Source organism: Erinaceus europaeus, chromosome 15 (assembly GCF_950295315.1).
Source record: "Erinaceus europaeus chromosome 15, mEriEur2.1, whole genome shotgun sequence".
Lineage (NCBI taxonomy): Eukaryota > Metazoa > Chordata > Mammalia > Eulipotyphla > Erinaceidae > Erinaceus > Erinaceus europaeus.
The window spans coordinates 73,360,060-73,378,728 of NC_080176.1; the positions used below are offsets into that span (position 1 = coordinate 73,360,060).

The 18,669-nt window shown below is 47.1% G+C and overlaps 1 protein-coding gene across 1 annotated transcript in view; it reads left to right on the forward strand.

The window, feature by feature from the left end:
• Positions 1–18,669, forward strand: part of LOC132533009 (E3 ubiquitin-protein ligase Nedd-4-like) — a 399,156-nt gene that overhangs the window by 258,090 nt on the left and 122,397 nt on the right. Inside the window, exon 3 of the mRNA XM_060172334.1 lies at positions 9,516–9,589. Coding sequence (XP_060028317.1) covers positions 9,516–9,589 — 74 coding nt within the window. The remainder of the gene's footprint in view (positions 1–9,515; positions 9,590–18,669) is intronic.

Sequence of the window (18,669 nt, forward strand, 5' to 3'; positions counted from 1 at the left end):
TGGGCAGGAGACAGATGACCAGGGACTCATGGCTGAGCTGGGAATGCAGTTCAGTCTTTATTGAGGAGTGGGGATTCAGTGCAATCAATCTCCATTCATTAGAAAATCCTGTCCTTTATATCTCCTGAGATGGAAGTGTCAGGAAGAGGAAGTACATAAGTTAGGGGGTGGGGAGAAGGAAAAAAAGTGTGAACCAGTGGGGATTAAACGGTGGAAAACAGGATGTGACTAGGAGAGGGGGCGGAGTGGAAAAAGAGCTCGAACCAGTGGGGATTAAACCAATGCCCTGTAGGCAGGGCGTGTCTCAGGTAAAGCAGTGATTATGTAAATAGACCACAGCGTTAAGCAATGCAAGTGAACCTAATTTGATGATCAAAACAGAAGGGGTCTTAGAAGCAGAATTAATAGCAGACCAACATTTCTAGGCAAACATGAGCTCATCCACTGCTTGATAAAGTTATTGTCATTGTTTCCAGAATTACAGTATCATGCATGCTTAAAGTCACAGTCTCTGCATTTTCTGGAGTTGTCTCCTGGTTTCAAATATTGACTGTTTACGGGGCACCAGGCTCTCTACTGCTTAAAATACTACAACTGGGCCAGAGAGAGGAGAGGTTGCTCATCAGATAGGGCCTGTTCCTGGCCAAGCATGAGGACCAGGTTTGAACCCAGTTCTGAATGGGGATGCAGTAGCTCAGGGGACACTCCCAGGATCTAGTCTTCCTCCTTCCTTCTCTGCCTTTCTCTCTATCTGAATGAAAAAGTTGGCTCAGAATTGGTGAAATGTGCATGTGTGAAGCCTCAGCTCTGCAAAAGCAAAGTTAATAGTAAGTAAAATACAGCCAATGTAAGTCCATCGAGCAAATCACCAAATTCTACTGACCCTGTCTTAAGAGCCACCATTATTTTATTGTATTTTTTTCCTCTGGGGTTATTGCTGAGGCTTGATGCCTGCACAACAAATCCACTGCTCCTGGAGGCCATTTTTTACCCCATTTTGTTGCCCTTGTTGTTGTCCTTATTGCTATTTTTGCCATTGATGTTGTTAGATAGGACAGAGAGAAATAGAGAGAGGAGGGGAGACAGAGATGGGGAGAGAAAGATAGACACCTGAAGACCTGATTCACCACTTGTGAAGCGACCCCCTGCAAGTGGGGAGCCGGGGGCTCAAACTGGGATCCTTACACACTGGTCCTTGCGCTTCGCGCCATGTGCCGCCATTATTTTTTATGTGATAGAAATCACAGGTTGCAGTCTTAAGCTTCTTACTGGTGATTTTTTTCCCTCTGGCCTGGCTATAATAAGTAGGAAAACTACAAGTTAGCACAGAGGTAAATAAAATTCTAATTATTGCCTGGAGTGTTCCACGTCTATTAGTTATCTATGGCCCTGTAGCAGCTTGAAACAATGAACATTTATTATCTCTGTTTTTATGCAACAAGAAATAAACATGGCTTAACTGTGTGGCTCCACTGCGTGCTGCACTTTGCTAGCTGGCAGATAGCAGACCAGGATCTTGTGGGATTGCAGGCAGTGTGGGCAGGGCTGCTGTCATCTGGTGGCTTGACCGTGGCTGGAGAAGCTGTTTCAGACAGTCGGTGGCTGTGGTGATTCTCAGCTCCTCTGTACTTGGACGTGCCATAGGGCTATTGAGTGTCCTTGCAGCAGAGCGGGGGTGGGAGTTGCTAAGCACCTAATGTTGGACGTTTCATGCCGCCCCCTTCATCCTCTGTACATTAGAGAGAAGTCACAGTGGGAGTTAGAAGATAACTTACCCAGTAGAGTATACACTTTGCCATGCACGAGGACCTAGCTTGAGCCCCCAGCCATCACACAGTAGGAGAAGTGGGGCAACGCTATGGTGTCTCTTTTTTGCTGTCTCTTCCTCTATCCTTAGCCCTCTATTTTTTTTAATTAAAAATTTTTTATACTTATTTATTTTCCCTTTTGTTGCCCTTGTTGTTTTTTATTATTGTTGTAGTTATTATTGTTATTGATGTCATTGTTGTATAGGACAGAGAGGAGTAGAGAGAGGAGGGGAGACAGAGAGGGGGAGAGAAAGATAAACACCTGCAGACCTGCTTCACCACTTATGACGCAAACCCTGGTCCTTGTGCTTTGTGCCACGTGCACTTAACCTGCTGCGTTACCGCCTGACTCCATATATATATATATATATATATATATATATATTTTTTTTTTTTTAAAGAAAAATCTATAAAGAAAGATGGAATCATGTAGACACAAAACTCCAGTGAAACCCTGGTGACAAAAAAAAATAGTAATTCCACCTACCAGATGCTTTCACTCATATGCAGAATATAGATAGCTAAAGCAAACACCTTGCAAAAGCACATAGTGAGCAACCTGTCTCTTGGACATGAAGAAAGCTCTGGTGCTTATCAGGGTGGGCCACGTCCACTGTGGTGGTAGTCGTGGTGGTACACACACTTGAGCAGGTGCGCACACACACACGTGCGTGCACACACACACTGGCGTGAAATTATACCTCAGAAATTTTAATATTGTGTGAACCAATATTGAATCACTAATAATAATTTGAAAAGAGAGAGAAATCACTAAGTGAAACCTTCTTCAAAGAAGGGGGCAGTAAACTCCATCTAATGAGGAGAGAAGTTTCAAGAATCCAGGGACACATTTTAAAATTAAATAACATTATTTCTTGAGAATTAGGGTGTTAAAATTACTCTGCCTTCTGAGTTCTCTGTTGACGGCTTCCCATGTCTCAGCATTTCCACATGGGGTAACTATGGCCACAGTCTAGTAAATATTGACCAATGGAGGTGGCATAGAGTCCAGTGACTTCCCCCCCCCCCAGCTGTCCTTGGGTTTTCCCCTTGGGAAAATCTGCAGACCAGCATCACCACCTGTGAAGCGACTCCCCTACAGGTGGGGAGCCAGGGGCTCAAACCGGGATCCTTACGCTGGTCCTTGCACTTTGCATCATGTGCGCTTAACCTGCTGTGCTACAGCACGACTCCCGAATGTATACTTCTTAAATGTTGAACTATAGCTGGGGGGAGACAGACAGAGAGAGATAGAGAGAGAAAGGCTAGTATAGGTGACAACAGTGCAAGCTAGGCGGCCTCATCTAGAGAGGGAAGAGGGGAGAGGTCTAGAGGCAGGAATTGGGGAGAACGAGGCATACAGAGTGAAGGGGACAGGGGTGTGGGGACACCGAGGGAAGGACTAAGGCACATGTGACCCAAGACCCTCTATCATAGCTGAGACAGGAGCGTGGAGGTTAACAAGATGACTGTGTGCCATGATTTTGCTTATTGGCTTTTTTTTTCTTTTAAGATTTGCCAGGAGCCATTTCTCTGCTTGATAGATGATAAGCTTTGAAACAATGGAAGCCCTTGAGACAAGTGTTAATTCCCCCCTGGGCAGGCCATTTCCCCTCAGGTAAACCATTTATCAGTAATCAAGTGAGTCAACACACAGTTGTGGTAATAAACATGGTTTCGGCCATTGTTTGTTGCAAGGAACATTCCGCTTTGAAGTTTGCTCCCCCTCCTCCCCCTCCAGCATTCCCTCTCCTTCCCCAAAGCCTTATAATGCCTGTGAACACAATGAAATTTTTTAGCTTGATCAGAAACTTGTCTTGCTGTCGTTCTTTCGTGTCTCGTGTCCCTGTCATTCCAGGTCTTTTAGGTTCCTAGCCCCTGTTCACCGCCCTGCTGGTCGGGGCAAAGATTTACTTTTTGAAACCTTTTTTAAAAATCTATTTATTATGGTATAGAGACAGAGAGATATTGAGAGGGAAGAGGCGGAGAGGAAAAGATACAGAGTGACACCTTCGGCCTTTCTTCACTATTCGAGAAGAGTTCCCTCTGCCAGTGGGGACCAGAGGATTGAACCTGGGTCCTTGTGCACTGCAGTGTGTGTGCTTAACCAGGTGTGCCACCACCTGCTCCAAGATTTATTTTTTAAAGCCTTTTATAGATTTAGTTATTAAAGATTTATTGTCATGAGCGAGAAGTACAGACTGACCAGAGCATTGCTTAGCCCTGGGAAATGGTGATGGTGGGTGTTGCACTTGAGACCTCTGTTGGTCTAACAGTGAGTACCCTGGCCCCTAAGCTTTACTGGCTTTATTTTATTTTACTTTTTTTTCTTGCCTCCAGGGTTATTGCTGGGGCTCGGTGCCTGCACCACGAATCCACTGCTCCTGGAAGCCATTTTTTCCCCTTTTGTTGCCCTTGTTTTTATTGTTGTTGTGGGTATTATCATTATTGTTGTTATTGATAGCATTGTTGTTGGATAGGACAGAGAGAAATGGAGAGAGGAGGGGAAGACAGAGAGGGGGAGAGAAAGATAGACACTTGTAGACCTGCTTCACGGCTTGTGAAGCGATCCCCCTGCAGGTGGAGAGCCTGGGGCTAGAACCGGGATCCTTCCATCGGTCCTTGCACTTCATGCCAGGTGCGCTTAACCTGCTGTGCTACCGCCTGACCCCCTGTATTTACTTTATGAAAGGGAGGTGGGGGGAAGGGTTGACCTGAGCACCACCCTGGCATATGACCGTGTCAGGGATCGAACTCAGGGAATGTGCTCTGCCTCTGAGCCTCCTCCCCAGCCACTTGATTAATTTGAAAACTACTGCAGTTCATTGATATGTTTTAGATAATCCAGCAGTACAAAAAAAAAACTGGTGGGGCCAGGTGTTGGTGCACCTGATTAAGCACACACATTGTAGAGCACAAGGACCCAGGTTCAAGCCCCTGGTCCCCACCTGCAGGAGGAAAGCTTTTTGAGTGGTGGATCAAGGCTGTAGGTGTCTTCCTATCTCTCTCCCTCTCTATCTTTTCTTACCCTCTCAAATTCTCTGTCTCTACTCAATAATAAATAAATAAATAAATAAATAAATAAATAAATAATCTTGGTAACTCTCTTTGCCAGGGCATGTTTGCTGTGAACCTACAAGTTTTCTGGGCAATAACTGGGTCAGTCAATATCCTGCAGAATAGGAAAGATAAATATATAAATTAATTTACAGGAGGGTGATAGAGGTGTGCTAGTCCCTGGCTTGGGGCTTCCTTGTTCGTGTGGACGGCTGGTGTTTGTGATGCCTGGGATCATTGTGGATCCCTTGGAGAAAGAACTGCATTTCCCAACCCAGAGAGCTCTGGTTTGGGGAGTGGTAGGGGGGACACTTGGCTTTGAACAACTCAGAGGACAGCAGGTAAGCATTTGAGTTGGACTTAAACTTGACTTTTAACATAAGAGCCATGTTCGTAGGTCCACATTTAATAGGCTTTGGGGGTTGCCAAGTCACCCTGTAATCTACTATCCACAGCTGACATAAACAGGCTGCTGAATTCCTAACAGGCGTCCTCCAAAGAGCCTTCGGAATACCACCTGAGGGCCACTTGGGGCATCCTCTCTGTCTCTGTCACGTGTGGCTTAGACACCATATCCTGATCTAAGTCTTGATGTCTTCATCAAGTAGACAGAGAGAATTTGAGAGGGTAAGAAGAGATAGAGAGGGAGAGAGATAGAAAGACACCTACAGCCTTGATCCACCACTCAAGAAGCTTTCCTCCTGCAGGTGGGGACCAGGGGCTTGAACCTGGGTCCTTGTGCTCTACAATGTGTGTGCTTAATCAGGTGCACCAACACCTGGCCTACTGGTCTTCATCAAGTAGACGGTTAAGTGGGAGAAAAAGGTCATGCCAGGTGCATAGAATTGTCTGTTATGTAACAACAGTTTGAGAGCGCAGACGGGATAGCAGGGCGTGTACTATGCTTATTTGCTTTTCATTTCTCCTTGGTGCTTTCTCTGCATTGTACTTTCCATCTCTGCAGACTGATTTCACTCTCAAAATCCACCTTAGTTAAATATTTAATTTTCCTGGAGTCATAACCAGGAACCCAAAATGTCATGTGTAGATTTTTATGAAAGTAATAAAACGCTTCAGAAGGTACAGTTGCTTGACTTGGGGCCCCATGACATCTGATAAATTAGTCACACACACCTGGGCCTGTGCTGCCTTCCAGAATGACGGCTTATCTGTGTGCAGGCTTGCTCTCTGGAGGAAGCAGAGATAAGAACTTTCTGCCAGGTTTCAAACCCATGCACAATAACTATTTTTATAGAGTGACGTTTTTCTTTCCTGCTTCCCTGCCCCTTAGCTTGAGAGCCAGGTGAAGTTTCCGGCAACTCTGCTTATAAACAGCAGTTGCTCAATAAACACCCTCACCTGCCTCCAGCTCCCAGCAGTTGCCTACATGTCGTGTGTTCTGGCTTCTCGCCCCCACCAAGCCATAACGTAGAGGCTTTTCTTAGGAGGAAAGGGGGCTAATTTATTTCAGAAAAAAAAAAAGTTAGGATTCTTAGATCTGCAATTTCAATATTTTATTTTTTTCTTGTGTGTTCTGAAAGTTTCTACAGCAATTGGATTGCATACAGTTACTGTTTCATTGTAATGGTAAATGTTAACTGCAGATAAGCAAGAAGCAAGTCATCACTATAAACATCATCCTTTCCAGAGCTTTTCTTGTGCACATGTATTAGTGGCATCTATTGAAAAATGAAATTACATTGACTGTGAGCCTAGAGCAGGTGCCGTTAGCCTTCACTAGACAGTTTAAGTCCACTTCTGGCTCCCTGGGAGGCCAGGTTGTGTGTACAGGCCATCCTCTGGAAGCAGGTCCATGGTGGTTTCCCCTTCTTGGTTGTCAGGATCTCCCCCAAGAGGACAGGAAGGAAGCAGAGAGCAGTGATGGAGGGCACTTTAGTGTGGGGAGACACATGATGGAGGGCACTTTAGTGTGGGGAGCCACATGTGCCCTCACGGTTGCTATTGGCATGACCACAGCGTCTTTGTTCACAGACAAGATAAATTCCTGTCTCCCAATTCCACTTCCCCATGAATCACCCAGGACCTTCCAGATAATGGCTGATTACCATGACAACACACCACTTCAATCAACAGTCTCCAGCTGCTAACTCCCCCCTTGCCCCTGGCCTTAAAAACAGCATCTTAGGTGCTAATAAACAGACTTGATCAGAATCTTGACTTGTCTCATTTCGCTTGAGTGTTTTGTCCCCTTCCCTCTCCTTTCTTTCCTTGTCCTCACTCCCTCTCCTAGGTTATGTTGAAGGTCCCGCAGGACAGGACACTTTAGGGTCCTGGCTTGGAAGATGCATTCATCTTTTCTGTCCACATCCTATTGGACAAGATATAGTCAGATGACTGCTTTTCACTGCAGAGCATGCTGGGAAATGTTTTATTGTGAGTCCAAATGAGATATGAAAGGGTTTGTTGAACAACTTGATCTCTTGGTATGTCATGTTTAAAGCTATTTTCCTGTAACTGAGTATTTCTTTCAAACATTATATTGGCCCAATTTTTTTTTTGTACTTATCTTTCCTGTGCTCATTCTTGTTTCCTTTCACCCATTCTCCTACAATTCCTAAAGGGGCCTTTAAACAACTTAAGCCCTATTTGTCAACCCCCCCCCCCCCCCCCCGACATACACACACAGATACTCACAACTCTTAAGTCTCTCTCCCTGTTGCTCCAGACAAGTTCCTCCCAGGCTGTGGGACTTGCTGTCATTCCTGAATTAAACCCCCTCCCCCACCTCCTGGAGCTCTCAGCTCAGATGTCACATTACTGTCACCTCTAAACTGCTCTATATTTACATGACACTTTCCTGCCTTCTAGAATGTGATTTTCTTCAGGTAGGGCCCCCTCTCACTCCCATCTGTACCCTTATCATCTGTGTGGCAGGCACACAATGGGTACTTCGGAAATGCAGTCAAAAATGAATGGAAGCTACCAGCCACGCATTTAAATTTTTTAAAATTTTTATTAGTGAATTAATGATGTTTGCACGGTTGTAAGATGGTCTGCACAAGGGTATAGTTCCACACACCGCAGCCGGCACCAGAATTCTGTACTCTCCTCATTCCCACCTCAAGGATAACCACTGCAGTTCTTGCAAAGTCTTGTACTTTTTAATGACGATGTTATAGTTTATTACATGGAATCACCATGAATATTTCATTGTCTGTGTTAGAGGAATTCTTCAACCCTTCCCTCCCCACTAAAATACGCTCTAGGACCTAGGAAGTTAGTAGTCAGGGTGCAGGACTTGCAAAACTTAGGCCCCAGGTTCAGTCCATTGCACTGGCATCCCATACACGAGACCTGAAGTGTGCAGTGTTCTCATTCTCTAATTCACTCACTCACTCACTCATACACATGAATCAATAAATAAAACTTGAGACATAAAAGTCAGGGGACCAGGTGGTAGTGTACCCGGTTGAGTGCACACGTTACCATGCACAAGGACTCAGGCTCAAGTAGATCTCTGCTCCCTACCAGCAGGAGGGAAGCTTCAGGAGCTTTGAAGGGTGAAGCAGGTCTTTAGTATCTCTCTTTTTTCTTCTCTTTCTCTCACTCTCCCTCTTCATCTCCCCCATCTCTCTCAATTTCTCTTTATCCTGTCAAATAAAAAATAGAAATGAAAAAAAAAAGGCTGCTGGGAGCAGTGTATTTGTAGTGTGAGCACCACGCCCCAGTGATAACCCCACTGGCAGTACAAAAAGTCAAGCTCAGAACACTACCCCCCCCCCCCCACACACACACACGTCCTTTGGTATCTGGCCCCATAGTTGTTTGGCTTGTTCTGTGCACCCATCTGTCACTATTTGCCTACGATTGATTCCTTGTGAATCAATCTCTTGTGAAAAGGTGTGTGTACAGGGTGCTCTTTCTATATTCCCCATGCTGGTGCCTATTGCTGAAAAGGAAATAAAGGAATAAGCAAATGAATGGTTGATGATTGACTGACTTCTGAGAGAGCATGGGATGATTTCCATGAAGAATGATCCTTTTTAAAAAAATTTATTTTTATACAAGAGCCATCAGAGCACTGCTGCATTGTATGTGGTGTCAGGGATAGAACTTAGGGCCTCTCTTACGCAAGACATACACTGCCCACTGAACCACCTTGCTGACTGCAAGGATGATGCTTTTGCTTGCTTCTGTCTATTTCCTTCTCCTCCTTCTCCTCTCCTCTTCCTTTCTTTTTATTAGAACTCATGAATTATTTTTGCTCCCTACCATCAGTAATTTGAGGAATTATGTTATTGCATTAAGTTCCTTCCTGTCTCTGGACACACACACACACACACACACACACACACACACACACACACACACCTGTGCATTTCCAAAGGTTGAATTATTTATTCATTTTGTGACACTTGGTGCACCTAGACATCAAGATGGTTTAATGTGGGAGGCTGTTTTCTTATTTCAGCTTGGAAATATTTCCTTCAGAGGCAGGAATAATTTATCCAAATGACTTAGTTTAAATGAAGCCTGGGATGCTGCTTTGTGAACTTCAGTGTAAAGAAGAATTGATTTTCCTTGGCTTGTTTTGAACCCTGGTCCTGGACTGAAGGGAAATCACTGACTCTGCAAACTGGGGAGAGAGAGGTCCCTCTTGTAAACTTCGGTTTTTTTTTCTTTCAACAGGGAGAGTCACGTATCCTTAGAGTGAAAGTCGTTTCTGGAATTGATCTCGCCAAGAAGGACATCTTCGGAGCAAGGTATGTTTGTGGCTTTTGTTTGGTTTGCTTTTCTTTACTGGTAGGCTATTGAAGAGTTTGGTAGGTGTCTCTCAAATTCAGACATGCGTTCGAATAGCGCAGAGGGCTTTTAAGAGCAAAGGTCGCTGGAGTTTTCAGTTGGGTCGCTGATGGTGAATTTTGAGCAGGGCTAGGCCTTAACAGGCTCATCCTTCATGTGGGCTGATTTTATGAGGAAATTACATTTTGCTGTGACTGCTTTTCTCAGGAGAGAAGCACAGTTTGGAAATACGTGCTCAGTTTTCTGTGAGGCACTGGCAGGATAAATGCAGGGTCTTACTCAGGCGTCATACAGGCTCCCTGACCCAAGATTTCTGTTTTGTATTGGGGGGGAGAAGAGAAAGGCTAGGGACACACAGAGACATCATAGCACTGCTCTGCCCTCCCTGGAGTGTCCTCATTGCTGACCATGGTGTTCTCACATGGTGCCAGGGATTGAGTTCGGACATGGGAGGTGTACTTGCTGAGCTATCTGGCTCTATTTGTGGTGTATTCCTTTTTGTGTTTAAAGCTGTAGTCCAGGGTAGGACTAGGGACTTAGTGGTTATGTAAAAAGCTTTCATGCCTCATGAGATTTTAGATTCAATCTGAGATTTTAGATTTTAGATTCTGAGATTTTAGATTCAATCTTGGGCATTGCCATGAGCAAGAAAGGAAGAGAAGAAAGGGAGGGGAGGAGGAGGGAGGGGAAGAAAAGAGGAACCTAGGAGAACACAGATGTGTCATTTTAGTCCTAGGAGAACTGGATGTCTGGGGGCACGTAGAATCTGAATTTGAATGAATCTGATGACTTAGAATCGGAACTAGGAGAGTTATGATTATTGGTGACTTGTGACTTTGGCAGCAGCACTCCCAGGGAAACTGTGATTTTGCTTCGTGGGGCCTTGCAGATGATGTTCATACACACACACACACACACACACACACACACACACACACACACACACACACACACCAGCCTTTATGTTCCCACTGGCTTCCTGCCACAGGGAACTCAGAGCTGAGACACATTTCTAAGAACAAGGCTCTTTGGAACCTCATGTGTGGAGGCAACACCAGCATTCCGGGCAACTTCTTCTGTCTCATAGTTGACAAAGCTTAAACCCTCGCCCAGGTCCCATGTGCCCTTAGTGTAAGAGCAGGGACGGGGACGGGTCTCTCCCTGCCCAGCACACTCTGAGTGCATGTGGGGCCAAGTGGAGACCACGCGGTAGGACCGTGGTGGCTGCTGGGAGATTCACCTGCTATTGGGCTGGTCTTCTCTGCTGACAGTGCTCCTCTCAGACTGTCACCTCGTGAGCTTTTGCAGGAAGTGGCCTTCAGGTGTTACTTCTCAACCTGGCCCTGGGGATCTCTAGTAACATTCGGTCACACCAGCTTCCTAGAAACCTTTTGTCCCCCCCCCCCGGAAATTATTATTATTTTTTATTTAATTTATTTATAAAATAAAAATAGGAAATATCAACAAAACCATAGGATAAGAAGGGTAAAATTCCACACATTTACCACCACAGAGTTCCATATCCCATTCCCTCCACTGGAAGCTTTCCTATTCTTTATCTCTCTGGGAGCATGGACTCAGGATCATTTTGGGGTGCAGAAAGTGGAAGGCCTGGCTTTTGTAATTGCTTCTCCACTGGACATGGGCGTTGGCAGGTCATTCCATACTCCCAGCCTGGAAACCATTTTCTGACATATGTGGGCAGGCCTCTTTATTTTGTGATTCTCCCCCCCTGGAGAGAATCAAAACCACTGCTGAGGTTTTTGTTCTCTCTTTGTGAAAAAAATACAGAGCCATTTCTTAGGGACAGGGCAGTAAAGAATGACAGTTGACCAGCTCAGGGATTCAGGAGGCCAGACCTCCAGCACAGTGGAAACTTCACCTTTTGACTCCCCCTAAACTTACTTGCTAATAGAAAGCTGCTAATCGAAGCCTTTTCTATCACAGAAACTCAGTGAACACATATTTAATGCTGCCTGTATTCTGTACTTTATTGTACTCTTCTCAATAAAAGCAAATTAGGGAAAGGAAAACGTTATTAAGATAAATCCTATGCTTCTGGGAGTTGGGTGGTAGTGCGGCGGGTAAAGTGCATGGGGCACAAAGCGCAAGGACCGGTATAAGGATCCCGGTTCGAGCCCCCGGCTTTCCACCTGCAGGGGAGTCACTTCACAGGCGGTGAAGCAGGTCTGCAGGTGTCTATCTTTCTCTCCCCTTCTCTGTCTTCCCCATCTCTCTCCATGTGTCTCTGTCCTAGTCAGCAACGATGACATCAATAATAACTACAACAATTAAAAAAAAAAACAAGGGCAACGAAAGGGAATAAATAAATATTTTTTAAAAAAAACCTACACTTCCAGTATTTTCAGCTTGAGTCAAGTGTATAGAGCATCCTTTTTGGTACTCATTGGAAAAATGAAGATGATACCCCTCCACACACACATATACCTACAGGGGGGCAGGTTTCTCCCTCTCCCTCTCCCTCCCCCCTTCTCTCCCTTCTTCCCTCTCTTCCTCTCAATTTCTCTTTGTCCTGTCTGATGAGAGTGTCCCAAAACCTGGAAGAAAGGTGGCATGCTGGTGTCGGCATGTCTTAGTGGTCAGCTGAGGTAAAGAACAAACACCTCATCACAGACCCCTGCAAGCATCAACCCGGCTTTGACCTAGCACGTTATGATTGGGCCCTCCTCAGTCGCTATCGAACAGGCCATGGCCGGTGCGCCGCTATGTTCCATCGCTGGGGAGCCAGAGACGACCCGAACTGCCCCTGCGGCTACAGACAGACTATGACCCACATAGTCAACGACTGCCACCTCTCCAGATTCAAAGGAGGTCTCGAAATTTTACATCAGGCTCAACCTGACGCTGTTGACGGGCTACGGAAGAAGGGCAAACGCTAGAAGAAGGAGTGGTGCCCCAAGTTACGGCACAGCCAGAGAGCCTCAGGAGCAACCTCAGTGAGCCTTGCAGATGAGCATGTTGTGGGTGCCAGGTTTGCACCACTGCACAGAGAAGCATGGAGAGGAGAGATGTAGAGAAAGGGGCATTCCAGCCGCCACCGCCACTGAGCTGAGCCTGGGCTGGAAGGGGACGTCCCAGGGAAAGATGTGTCCTTGGCACTCTACACGGTGTGCTGGACCCCTCTCCAAACTAGGGTTGAGTAGGGCTGAGCACCTGGATCTGTGGCCCAATTCCACTTGTCTTGCGGAACTGATTTGGAAGTGATTTCCCATGTCAAGTGTTCACCCTGTATGATGCAAAACAGTACTCTGTTTTACATGTGCCCTACTTTCTAAAAGACTTAAAAGTTGCCTTTCTGGGAGTCGGGCGGTAGCACAGTGGGTTAAGCGCACGTGGCGCAAAGCACGAAAACAGGAGGAAGGATCCTGGTTTGAGCCCCCGGCTCCCCACCTGCAGGGGAGTCGCTTCACAGGCGGTGAAGCAGGTCTGCAGGTGTCTATCTTTCTCTCCCCCTCTCTGTCTTCCCCTCCTCTCTCCATTCCTCTCTGCCCTATCCAACAACAACAGTATCAATAATAACTACAACAATAAAACAACAAGGACAACAAAAGGGAATAAATAAATAAATATAAAAAATTTAAAAATAAGTTGCCTTTCTGTTCTTTTCCAAAGCTGAGCACCTAAAAAGCAAAGCATTTTATTTCACGGTCTGGCATGAACAGATTCCGGGGTGTCTGTGACCCTGGGTGGCCCATGTCTTCATTTCCAGCCCATTCGTTCAGACAGATGTCCGTGCTTCAATGGTGGGTTCTGTGACAACCCTCCCTCAACACCTAGTGAGGTCGGTCCACAGGCAGACATCTTCCTCTGCCCCTGCTCTTCCCATCTAGAGGCTGCTCCAGTGCTCCAGCCCAATCTCAAGGGCAATGAGTGAACCTTGTCTCAACAAATGCTCCTTTGACAGCACTACACCCCGCTGGGAGGAAGCTGAAATGAGCACAGGAGGTAGAGCAGCAGAGGGCATTCCAGGGAGAATCAGCACCCCAGAACACCATAGTGGAGACAGCATAATGATTCTATAGAAGACTTTCATGTCTGAAGCTCTGAGCTCCAAGGTTCAATCCCCTGCACCATCATAAGCCAGAGCTGATCTGGGGTCTCTCTCTCTCTCTCTCTCTCTCCTGATCTGGGATCTCTCTCTCTCTCTCTCACACACACACACACACAAAATAAAATAAAATAAAATAAAATAAAATAAAATACCCATCAAATTCCAAGAGGCATAAAGTGTCACAAGCCTAAAATCATAAGAGGTGACATGTGACACAACCTTCTGAGACCCAAGAAGAAGTAGCTCTACATTAAGAGAACTTAGAACAGGGGAGATATGCAGCTGTAGCACACAGGACTTGCATGTGAGAGGTTCCAGGTTCAAACCCCAGCACCATCAATGGCCAGAGCTGAGTGGGACTCTGGTCAGGAAAGTAAGACACTCCCTTGGATTAAGAAGATTAAAAAAAATATATATATATATATATATATATTATTTATTTTGGATCAAGACAGAGAAGTTGAGAGGGAAAGGGGAGGGGAAAAAGTGAGAGAGACACATCTCTGCAGGTGGGGACTGGGGACTTGAACCCACGTGCTAGCACACTGTAATATGTGTACTCAACCAGGTGTGCTGCTGCTCAGCTCCCTGCATTAACCGGCTCTTAAGACTTAAGAAATAGATGCAATACATGAGCCTCAACTGAATTCTGGTTTAAACAGCTCTAGTTGAAAAGGGCATTTTGGGGGGAGAAGAAGGGGAATCAGATAATGGACTGCCTAACAGAATCCACTCAGCAATTACTGTTAATTTTGTGAGCATTGTATTGCGGTCATAAAGGAGTGTGTTCCTAGTTTTCTTTTAGAGCTGCAGGCTGAGTGAGCTCTTTAGGGGCTAAATGTCAGGCTGCTGGTAATTCACTTTTGATCCTGCAGGAGAAGCAACAGGTCAAGTAAATGGAGCAAACTGTTAACCTCACACTGAGATAACAAGGGCATAGTGATAAGTAACCCAGAGTTTTCAGCCCACGACATGGGTCCCCCATCAATCCACCCCCATCCGAGGAAGGACAGTCTGCCAGGACACTGTCACTCTCCAGCACCTCAAGAGAGACAAGGACAGCATCCCAGACAGGTGTGTCCCTCTGTGAAGCACCCTCCCCTCCCCAAACACACATACATAAAAACACACACAGAACAGAGGAAACTACAAGGACCAGGGTTCTACAAGCTCCAGTTCTGGGAGCTGGGGGGCTGAGGCATCCTCTGAGGATCTCAGAGAGATAAGAGCGTCTGGTCCACTCACCACCATCACCTACTCCCTCATACGCAGAGGGGGGTCTCAGCCAGCTCAGCCTCCCCTATGGTGGTTTGCTGTGTCTTAAAGTTAGATTGAGTGGCTTGATCAGACATCTCCCTCAACACACACACACACACACACACACACACACATACACACACACACTCTCTCTCTCTCTCTCTAATGGATAGAAGTGAGTAGTACTGTTCTATCAGGAGAAACACAATGTCTTGTCATAAACACTGGTGAAGAAATGAATTACTGGACCATGGCGGGGGGGGAGGCAAGTCAGTTCCTCATCCCCAAATTACACTTTTTCTCCAGGGAACCAGTGGTCAGCGTCTAACCCACTGAGCCATCAGAACCCAAAACAGACACACCCCTTAAGGGCTCTCAGCGTCTTTTTGTGGAGGAATTGGAACTCTCCTTGGCAGCCCAAAGGGCACAGCCACCAGACACCTCCAGCCCTCCCCATGTGAGTCCAGAGCCTCAACCCTACCCCCACCCCCAACCCCACCCCCACCCTGGCCTCCACCTCTGACCTTCCAGGAGTCCGAGACTTGCAATAAGAAGTCCCACCATGTGGGCTCAGGACTCTCAGTTCTTTCTTTCAGGGCAAGAAAGGCCAAACCTACACAGCACAGTTGCAGGCTCAGTCCTATCCTGGGGGTCCTTCTGGCTGTGAACTCTGGCCCTCAGGTCCCCTGAGACACCTGCAGATGAGCCAAGGGGACCCACAGGGGACTTGATTCCTAGGGTCCTTCCAGTCATAAAGGGAGACTTGTTCTTGTTGTAAAGTGAAAATAACAGCAGTTTGGGTATGGAGAAACGTCTGTGTTTTGCTACTGTTTCTGTATATATGATTGAACATACATGTATGTATACACACGGTTTGAATATATTTGTGTCTATAAGTACACTTGTTACTCATAGAGGAGACTTGTCTTCACTTTGACGCCTGTACTTGCTTTGGCTAGGACCCCTGTGTTAGTGAGCAGTGACAACTGAACGTGCACACACAGTGTCGCTGGAGGGAGGTGGCAGGCTGTCCTGTCTCTTGGGGAGGCAGCCTGATAGGGCCCTGTGCTGTTGATTTAGGTTCGAGTCCTTTCCGTGTTTGATTCTAGCCCTGGCCTGCATTCAGTTTTGACCCTGCCTTAGGTCTGGCTCTGGCTTTGTCCTATGCCTGGTTCTGGGCCCGCCCTATGGGCTGACCAGGTCTGGTGCTGGCCCAGCCTAGGCCTCATTCTGGCCCTGCCCTCGGCCTCTTTCTTGCTTTGTTCTGGTCCCAGTTCTTGCATTGCCTTAGGTCCAGTTCTGGTCCTGCCCCAGACCTGGCTCTGGCGCTTTTCTAAGCCTCATTCTGCCCCGCCCTCAGTCCAGTTCTGGTTCTGTTCAGGACTGGTTCTGGCTTTGCCCTAGGCCTCATTCTGGCCCTGCTCTAGGCCCAGTTCTGGCCCAGCCCTGGAGGCCCTCAGCACGATCCTGACCCCCACCCTCCCGGGGTACCAGGACCCTGGTGCACAGGTGCAGACACTGCGTTCTCATGCCCCACAGTGTCCCCACACACCTGTGTCGCCAGAGGCCTGTGTGAGCCTCTTAGGCTGTCTGGATGGCATCTCGGAGAATCGTAACATCAACACCAGGGCCCCAGAGTCCCAGCATCTGTCTTGGGATGCCTGCGCCAAAGCCTCCTGGGCGTGACTCATGAGGGCACCCCCAGGGACTGGCTCTCTCCTGATTCCATGGTGCTCCTCCCCTGCTGCAAGCAAACCTGAGATGCCAGTGCAGGACTTTAACTCTCTCTTCCCCAGACCAGGGCCGGCCTCTTCTAACTCCCTGACCAGCACTCAGCACCCTGTGTTCTCCCTGGGCCTTTGCATAAAGGAGCACCAGCTTCATCCTTCTGCCAGACATCCACCCTGGCTGGCCAGCCCTTTGGACCAGTGGGCTTCTCAGCAGAGAGGGCCTGAAGGCTGACGGCAGCAAGCTGGGGATTATCTCCAGAGGCCTGGGAGCAGCACCTGACCTTCCATCCACTCCCTCCAGAATTTAGAGGGAAGATGCCTTCCAGGAATGGAGTAGGTCACCCAGACAGCTGTTACACAACAGGCAGGAGGGGTGTAGGTGGGAGGGGCTCAGGATTCCTCTGCCCCTGGGCCAGCCATCTTGTGATCCTTCTAGCTCCTCCTAAATCATCTTCCTCCCCTTTGAGATTCTGAACCGCTGCCCTCTTCTCTGTCTAGAATCACATCTGTATTTCCTGTTGAGGAGTGAGAGTGATTCAGAGGACACACCCACACCCAGCATTTCTGCACTAAACCCCAAGGCTTACTCCAGCACTCAGCCCAGTGAAGAAAGAATGTGTACAAAGGGATAGAGACAGCCTGGGGGTCTGGATCGATCTGCCAACACCCAAGTCCAGTGGAGAAGCAATTACAGAAGCCAGACCTCCCACCTTCTACACCCCGTAGAGATCTTTGGTCCATACTCCCAGAGGGATAAGGAATAGGGAAGATTCCAATGAAGGGGAGGGGATGTGGAACTCTGGTGGTGGGAATTGTGTGACTTGTATCCCTTTTATCCTACAGTCTTGTCAATCATTATTAAATCACTAATAATAATTTTAAAAAAGAAGTTGAAAAATAAGAAAACACAAAGCAGAACTTGGACAGGAGTTGGTGTATTACACCAAAGTGAAAGACTCTGGGGTGTGTGTGTGGGAAAGGGGGGGTTCAGGTCCTGGAACATGATGGCAGAGGACCTAGAGAAGGTTGAATTATGTGGAAAACTGAAAAATGCTCCACATGTACAAACCACTGTATTTTACTGCTGACTAAACCATTAACCACCACCCCCACCACCCCCAGTAAAGGAAAAACAAACAAACAAAAACACAGAGCTGGAAAGGAGGTGGTGTACCCAGTTGAGTGTCCACATTATCATCGGAGACCTGAGTTCATGCTCCTTGCCTCCACCTGCAGAGAGGAAGCTTCACAAGCAGTGAAGCAGTCATCTCTCTCTCGTCCTTGTCTCTTCCTGCCCTCTCGGGTTTTCGTCTGTCCTATCACATGGGAGAAAAAAAGGAAAAGAAAAAAGGAAGTTGGGAGTGGTGGTTTTCTAGTGCAGGCGCCAAGCCCCAGTGATGACACTGGTGAAAAAATGAATGAATGAAGGATCTGGAACGGTCCAGAAGGCCTGCGCAGGCCCTGCTTGAAAATACAAGGACAAACCGAACAATCTCACTCATAGAAACAGCTCCAGGAGACTTTCCAGGCTTGGTCAGTGAAGGCAGCAGGCCCTGGCTAAGCCATGTGGCGATGTCCCCTTCCCTGACCTTCATCGCCATGTGGGTGTCCCGGCTACTGACTTACCTGCTGGTGTCACCAGAGGAGCCTGGCCTCTGCCAAATCATTTGACTGGATAGGACTGGTGCTGGGGGATCCTTAGCCTCTTTCTCGCTCTTGTTCTCCGGTCTAGAATGATGCTATGGCCCTTGAAGCTGTGGGGCAGAGAACTCAGCTGGCTTTGGGGACATCATGAACATTCCTCTTGCGCACCCTTCTCTGTCTCATTCTCTCCTTCCTTTCTCCTTCCCTTCCTTTTCTTCCTCTATTTTTGTTTGTTCTACCTCTCCCTTTGCCATTCTTTCCTTCTTCCTTCCCATGTGCCCTCCATATAGCACCCAACGGCTTTACTGTTGTTTTTTTTTCCCTCAAATATTTTCTT